At 50.9% G+C, this 8,263-nt stretch overlaps 1 protein-coding gene across 2 annotated transcripts in view; it reads right to left on the bottom strand.

Annotated features, from left to right (window-relative positions):
- NARF (nuclear prelamin A recognition factor) overlaps window positions 1–8,263 on the bottom strand; it is a 42,980-nt gene that overhangs the window by 16,839 nt on the left and 17,878 nt on the right. For both annotated transcript variants that reach the window (XM_011999747.1, XM_011999809.1), the window contains 2 exons: window positions 7,463–7,597; window positions 2,021–2,139 (listed from right to left, as the gene is read on the bottom strand). In XM_011999747.1, coding sequence (XP_011855137.1) covers window positions 2,021–2,139; window positions 7,463–7,597 — 254 coding nt within the window. The remainder of the gene's footprint in view (window positions 1–2,020; window positions 2,140–7,462; window positions 7,598–8,263) is intronic.

Raw genomic sequence — 8,263 nt, 5'->3', positions numbered from 1 at the left:
TTTTGAGATGGAGTCTCGCTCTGTCGCCCAGGCTGGAGTGCAGTGGCCGGATCTCAGCTCACTGCAACCTCCGCCTCCTGGGTTCACACGATTCTCCCGCCTCAGCCTCCTGAGTAGCTGGGACTACAGGCGCATGCCGTCATGCCTGGCTAATTTTTTGTACTTTAGTAGAGATGGGGCTTCACTGTGTTGCCCAGGCTGCTCTCAAACTCCCGATCTCAGGCAATCTGCCCCCCTTGGCCTCTAAAGTGCTAGGATTACAGGTGTGAGCCATCAAGCCTGTCCGCATGCGGCACTTTCTTGGGGCTGGGACTGTTGTGGGTCTGAGGCTGGGCCCCACAGATGAAGCTGCTGTAGTCACATCTGGCTCCCATCCCCTCTTCAACTCTACTGAGCACCAGCACCCCATCCGTGTCTGTCTGCTGCCTCCCTCGGGACTGAGTGTGGTACTCCCAAACCATTTGCAAAGCCCCCCAGTCAGTGGAGCCTCTTGGAAGAACCAGGAAGGCTGAGCCCATTTCCTCCCGAACCTGTGCACATGGGACAAAACAGGCAAGAGGTCTGGCTGGTGTAGAGCTGTTGCTGGTCCGGCATGGAGCCACTGTGGCAGGCCCGAGTGTGTGTGTGTGTGTGTGTGTGTGTGTGTGTGTGTGTGTGTGTGTGTATGTGCTGGCTACTTCACCCACAGGCTTTCCTGAACCTTCCCAAGCGATGCCCACCCAAGCTACCCCTCTCCTGGGGCCCTGCCACACAGAGCAGGAGACTGTGGCTGGGCCTGAACTGATGGCAAAGCCAGGAGCCAGCAGTTGTCAAGTGATCCTGTGGTGAGGTCTGGGTGGAAAGGCCCCATTTAGGGCAGGGGCGGAGCAAAAGAGGAAACCCGCCCCGGCCGCAGCTGTGCCAGGCGATCAGGTGAGGGGCTGCTGGAGGCCGCGTCTCTGCAGCTGCCCCTCACGGCACCTATAGGAGGACACATAGCTCTGGGCTCCAGCCAGGGGAGAGGGCAGCACGTGGAAGACCTAGAAACACATGACTCTCTTCAGGTGGGGGCAGGACAAGGGACAGACATAAAGTCCCATAGCTCATTTCTTGGTCCTGCCTAAACTGGACGCGTACACTCTGACATCATGTTTACCATTTGCCAAATTATGACTTTATGGGTAGAAAGAAACCAGGTAGAAAGAAAGCACTGCCTATTGCTAAAATAACAAGGCTGCCAAATGTGCGTGCCTTTGTAGGCTGACTTCAAATGTCTGAAAGATCCTGATGTTGTCCTCTACTCCGGTTACCACAGTGCCTGCTCCCCTGGAGGGAGGTATAAGGTCTGATTGAGAAGAGCAGTGTGGGGCATGCCAGCGGCTGGAGAATAAACCATGGGATTAGGGTCCCTTTGAGGGTGGCCTTGGAGACATCAGGGAGTTCTGGGAGGACCTGGGGGCACAGAGGGCTGTGGGAAGGGAGAACGTGATGGGCTGAGGCAGGGGCCACGCAGAAGCCTCAGGCCGGGACTCACCCCATCACGTGGAAGACAGCATCATGGGCCTGCAGAATCTCACAGAAGGGGCTTAGGAAGTCATGTGATGCCCATGGTCTGAGGGAAAAGGCCAGGGCAGAGGCCAGGTTTGGCTCCCGAAACGATAGTGGCCCTCGGCCTCTGGGCACAGGCCATTCTAGGCCTCCTTGGGTGAGGCGTCCCAACGGCAGGCAGGCAGCATCTCTGGGCAAGGTCTTGGGTCTCATTCTCAGCAGGGTGGGCAGCATGTCTACCCCGAATGGGCCCATGAGAATGACCAGATGCCACGAAGAAAGAAAGAGGTTGTAAGAGGAAGGAAGGGAGGAACAGAGATGGGCGTTGGTGAGAAACAGCACTGCTAATGTTTCCTGAAGCCACAGCTTCCTTTTTGCTCACCTGGGGGGCCGTGACCACACCGGACAGATGGGGAACCTCCCCTTCCTGGGCCCCTGTGCCATGGTCCTCCCTCACTTGCCCTCCCTGCCCTCCAGAGAGAGGTCAGCTTACCTGCTGTCTGGCGAAATAATCCTTCACCAAAGAGCCCATCACCTGCTGGGGGGACTTGGCGGTGCAGAGGTGAGCAGTGATGGGACGACCCAGCACCCGCTCGGCGTATCGGACCCAACCTGGGAAGAGAAGCGGTCCAAGGTCAGCTCCTTACTGTTTCCTCTGGACCTTCCTGCCACGCACCAGGGAATGCTGAGCTCGAGTCCCTGCCGCCCCAGGGTGAAGCCAGGACACCTTTTCCCCAGGCCTCACCAGGAGCTCGTGCTGGACCCAAAACCCATCCTCTGTGGCCCGGCTGTGGGTCATGGGAACCTGCAGGCCTGGAGGCTACTGGGAAATGGGAGCATCCCTGCAAGGCCGACAGACAAGTAAGAGTCGGGGTAACAGGTCCCCCAAAAAGGTGAAGGGGAACAAGCACTGAAGGGCAGCAGGAGCAGTGGCCCAGGCTGCACCATGCGAAATCCCCTGGCCAGCTGCACAGTCTTTGCAGCCAGGACACGCAGTTACCGCTCAAAGGAGAGCAGCCACATGCTTGCCCAACTTCTCTTGCCGACTAGAAATTAACAGCCCAACAACTGCACACTTTTTAAAATATAAGAAATCTAGCCAGGCATGATGGCTCATGCCTGTAATCCCAGAACTTTGGGAGGCCGAGACGGGCGGATCACGAGGTCAGCAGAGTGAGACCAGCCTGGCTAACATGGTGAAACCCCGTCGCTACTAAAAACACAAAAAATTAAAAATTAGTCGGGAGTGGTGGCAGGCGCCTGTAGTCCCAGCCACTCGGTAGGCTGAGGCAGGAGAATCGCGTGAACCTGGGAGGCGGAGGTTGGAGTGAGCTGAGATCGCGCCACTGCACTCCAGCCTGGGCAACAGAGCGAGACTCTTATCTCAAAAAAAAAAAAAAAGTGTCTTGGCCAAGCTCAGTGGCTCACGCCTGTAATTCCAGCACTTTGGGAGGCTGAGGTGGGCAGATCACCTGAGGTCAGGAGTTTGAGACCAGCCTGACCAAAATGGTAAAACCCTGTCTCTACTACAGATACAAAAATTACCTGGGCATGGTGGCATGCACCTGCAATCCCAGCTTCTCAGGAGGCTGAGGTGGGAGAATCACTTGAACCCCGGGGGTGGAGGTTGCAGTGAGCCAAAATCACACCACTGCACTCCAGCCTGGGTGACAGAGTGAGACTCTGTCTCAATAAATAAATAAAATAAAAAAAGTATTTGACCAGGATGGAGCTTATGTTGAGAAATAAAGTTTATACTTTTTATCTTTTTTTTTTTTTTTTTTTTGAGACGGAGTCTCGCTCTGTTGCCCAGGCTGGAGTGCAGTGGCGCGATCTCCACTCACTGCAAGCTCTGTCGTCTCCCGGGTTCACGCCATTCTCCTGCCTCAGCCTCCTGAGTAGCTGGGACCACAGGCGCCTGCCACCACACCCGGCTAGTTTTTTGTATTTTTAGTAGAGATAGGGTTTCACCGTGTTAGACAGGATGGTCTCAATCTCCTGACCTCGTGATCCACTCGCCTCAGCCTCCCAAAGGTGTGAGCCACCGCACCTGGCCAAGAAATAGAGTTTATACTTTTTATCTTTTAATTCTGTTCTTTCACAAACTTTTTGCAGTCTCCTCGCATTTGTTGATTTCCTTATGAGAGATCCTACTGGGATGGAACCTAGAATGGAACTCTCAAGTCACTGAAGGAACTAACTCTGCTGATGTGAATCCTGAGTAGATTGCTGATTTGTATAGAAATGGTGATCCCTCCACCTGTGGCAGTGAACACAATGCTAGGTAGGGGCCCTGAGACGTCTCTTCTCAGTGACGGCATTTCTGAGAAATGTGTCACCAAATCCTTTCTCTTCTCCAGCCACCAGCTGCAGACCAGCCCCTTGCTTCCTATTTTAGCTTGAGATTTGCTGTATGTACGTAGCATAAATGTATAATTGACAGGGTTGCTCTGTTACCCAGGCTGGAGTGCAGTGGTGCAATTGTGGCTCACTGCAGCCTTGAACTCCCAGGTTCCAGTGATCCTCCCACCTCATCCTCCCAAGTAGCTGGGACTACGGGCACCCGCCACCACGCCTGGCTAATTTTTTGTATTTTTAGTAGAGACGGCGTTTCACCATGTTGGCCAGGATGGTCTCAATCTCCTGACCTCGTGATCCACCCACCTCAGCCTCCCAAAGTGCTGGGATTACAGGTATGAGCCACCGCGCCCGGCCTGAATTTTTTATAATTTAGAAACCCACTGCTCCAGGGTCACTGGCGTTAGTTCTTTGTCATTTCACACGGCCTCTTCCTTGGTTGGGGGTGGAACTAAGCAAGTGTAACTGGTGTTGTGAAGCCATGTTGTGTGTGGCATCATGTAATGGGCCCCAAAAGGAAAGTACTCCAGCAAGGGGACCACAGAGGAAGGCTCAGCACACAAACACCAGGTACTCCCAGGTCACTGGAGCCCAGGCAGCTCCCAAAACCATCAGGTGTGAAAATTATTCCTTTACGCCTGGAAGAACACCCAAAATGCCACAAGAGCTGAATGTAATACCCACAATCTAGTAAAGGTTGTATCTGGTATCAAACAGTTTATACTTAGACCTCTGATACAAAAATCTGTGAATCACTTACACTAAGGCAAACCACACAGCTGAAAGGAGTCACTAACATCGCCGTCCCCATCTGGAGCTGAGAACACAGCAGACTGTGGGTTGCTGGTGAAAGACACAGCTCAAATAACGAGCCAACCAGTGCAGCCCACAGAACAGCTGGTAAATTTCCTCTTTATATTTTATAAATGGCTAGAGTGTAAGTCCATATTCTAAGCAACCACAATGTCAACGTTCTATCTTATTAACTCATAATCCTAACGACTAAAGGTTGACATGTAAAATGCTAGAAAAATTTGAAACCATTGTGGGGGTAGCATAAATTGAGAACTGAGACATGAACCAAACCCTAAAAATTATACAGCCTATGACTAGCTTAGATAGAGCTCTCCTATGCTCCCACAGGCCTCATGTAGTTAGAATAATTTTTAACTAATGTTTGCCAGGATAGCCATTCTTTCCTTATTCCCTTATGCATCGTCAAAAATTTCTTAACCCAAACTCTCCACTTTTCTAGAATTGAAAAGCATGCGATAAATCTCTTCTATAACTCAGGCATCCAAAAACCAATTAAACAGCGGTTTAAACAGTGCTCTCTGAGAGTATCTGAGTATCACTGTAAAGAAATTTTCTTATTCTTTTTTTTTAAGATGGAGTCTCGCTCTGTCTCCCAGGCTGGAGTGCAGTGGCACGATCTCCGCTCACTGCAAGCTCCGTTGTCTCCCGGGTTCACGCCATTCTCCTGCCTCAGTCTCCCAAGAAGCTGGGACTACAGGCGCCCGACACCATGCCTGGCTAATTTTTTTGTATTTTTAGTTGAGACGGGGTTTCACGGTGTTCGCCAGAATGATCTCCATCTCCTGACCTCGTGATCCGCCCGCCTCGGCCTCCCAAAGTGCTCGGATTACAGGCGTGAGCCAGCGTGCCTGGTCGAAATTTTCTTACTCTGTATTTTTTTAAGCTGGCAAAGGATAGATGCACGTTTGCCGTATTATTTCAAAATTATTTGTACATCTGAGATATGTCGTACTTTCAAGAGAAAATAGATTTTCTTAAGAGACAGGACCTCAGTTTTTCGCCCAGGCTGGAGTACAATGGAGGAGTCATAGCTCACTGCAGCCTCTAACTCCTTGGCTCAAACAATCTACTCACCTCAGGCTAGGATTTGTAGTAGCTAGGATTACAGGTACATGCCACCATCCCGGCTTTCTTTTGTTTTTTTGCAGAAACAAGGTCTCACTCTGTTGACAAGGCTGGTTCCACATTCCTGGGCTCAAGCAATCCTCCCACATCAGCCTCCTAAATTGTTGGGATTATGGCTGTAATGCCTGGCCTATTTTTCTTTTCCTTTTAAAAAATATTTATTTTAAAAATTAGAGGATGGGTGTGGTGGCTCATGTCTATAATCCCAGCACTTTGGGAGGCCAAGGCGGGCAGATCACTTGTCAAGACCAGGTTTCGGCAACATGGCGAAACCCCATCTCTACTAAAAATACAAAAATTAGCCAGGCGTGGTGGCGCTAGCCTGTAATCCCAGCTACTCGGGAGGCTGAGGCATAAAAGAGAACCTGGCCAGGCGCATTGGCTCACGCCTGTAATCCCAGCACTTTGGGAGGCCGAGGTGGATGGATCACGAGGTCAGGAGATCGAGACCATCCTGGCTAACATGGTGAAACCCCGTCTCTACTAAAAATACAAAAAGAAATTAGCCAGGTGTGGTGGCAGGTGCCTGTAGTCCCACCTACTTGGGAGGCTGAGGCAGGAGGATGGTGTGAACCTGGGAGGCGGAGCTTGCAGTGAGCAGAGATCATGCCACTGTACTCCAGCCTGGGCAACAGACTGAGATTCTGTCTCCAAAAAAAAAAAAAAAAAAAAAAAAAAAAAAATTTAAAAACACCCTACTCTGAGACAGGATCAGTATCTAGGATCTATAAAGAATCACTAAGGCAGGCCGGGCACAATGGCTCATGCCTGTAATCCCAGCACTTTGGGAGGCCGAGGCGGGCGGATCACGAGGTCAGGAGATCGAGACCATCCTGGCTAACATGGTGAAACCCCGTCTCTACTAAAAATACAAAAAGAAATTAGCCAGGTGTGGTGGCAGGTGCCTGTAGTCCCACCTACTTGGGAGGCTGAGGCAGGAGGATGGTGTGAACCTGGGAGGCGGAGCTTGCAGTGAGCAGAGATCATGCCACTGTACTCCAGCCTGGGCAACAGACTGAGATTCTGTCTCCAAAAAAAAAAAAAAAAAATAGAGACAAGTTGCCCAGGCTGGCCTCAAACTCCTGGGCTCAAGAGATCTGCCTAGGCTGGGCACAATGGCTCATGCCTGTAATCCCAGCACTTTGGGAGGCCGAGGCAGGCAGATCACCTGAGCTCAGAAGTTCAAGACCAGCCTGGCCGACATGGCAAAACCCCATCTCCGCTAATAATACAAAAATTAGCTGGGTGCAGTGGCGTGCACCTGTAGTCCCAGCTACTTGGCAGGCTCAGGCAGGAGAATCGCTTGAACCTGGAAAGCGGAGCTTGCAGTGAGCCGAGATCGTGCCACTGCACTCCAGCCTGGGCGACAGAGCGAGACTCTGTCTCAAACTAAACAAAACAAAACTAAACTAAACTAAACTAAACTAAACTAAACTAAACATACTGGCCTTTCCAGTGTGGCACCTCTGATGAAAAACTAAACTGGCTATCCCTAAACATCAAACGCTCTCTGTGAATCAGGCCAAGCTCTTCCCTTCCGGTCTACAAGGCTGGGTGGGATGGGTCTGTTTGCCTCCAACCTCATCCAGCGCCTGCAGAACCTTGTGAAACCTCTGTTGGCACCTCCGGGGCTCACCAGGACAGGCAGAGGTCAGCATGGGCAGCGTGCGTTCCTCCTCACTGTGCTGGCGATAGCGACGCACGAATTCTTTTTGGCTCTCCAGGATACTAAAATCCGCAGCTATCCTCGTATCAAACACATAGTGCACCCCTGCAGGAGAGAGGAGCATGTTCAGCTTAAAGCACCTACGAAAAGATCTACTTTTAGGCTTCCTCTTTTTTTTTTTTGAGACGGAGTCTCGTTCTGTCACCCAGGCTATACAGTGCAGTGGCACAATCTCGGCTCACGGCAACCTCCGCCTCCCGGGTTCAAGTGATCCTCCCACCTCAGTCTCTCCAGTAACCAGGATTACAGGCGCCCGCCATTATGCCTGGCCAATTTTTGTATTTTTTAGTAGAGATGAAGTTTCACCATGTTGGCCAGGCTGGTCTTGAATTCCTGGGCTCAGGTGATCTACCCACCTTGGCCTCCCAGAGTGCTGGAATTACAGGCATGAGCCGCTGCGTCCAGCCAATACTTTCTCATTCTTACTCATTTTTGCTTTCTCACATTTACGAAACAAACTTAAAGCATAGATTCTACAGGCATCTCTCCTATGATAATAAAATCAGCCTTAGTTCTTTTCTATTCCTAATGGCGTAAGTTCAAGACTATGTGCTTTACCTTTTATTTTGTAAACAATGAGCGTGTATCATTTTTCACAATGAAATATGTATGTTCTCTCTCGTGCTTCTTCTCTCTCTACATCTACATTTTAAAACACCTTACTCCGGCCGGGCGCAGTGGCTCAAGCCTGTAATCCCAGCACTTTGGGAG

The sequence above is a fragment of the Mandrillus leucophaeus genome, unplaced genomic scaffold, assembly GCF_000951045.1.
Source record: "Mandrillus leucophaeus isolate KB7577 unplaced genomic scaffold, Mleu.le_1.0 Scaffold1, whole genome shotgun sequence".
Classification (NCBI taxonomy): Eukaryota; Metazoa; Chordata; class Mammalia; order Primates; family Cercopithecidae; genus Mandrillus; species Mandrillus leucophaeus.
The sequence above is the reverse complement of the archived record's forward strand: the minus strand, read 5'-3'. Positions and strand labels throughout refer to the sequence as shown.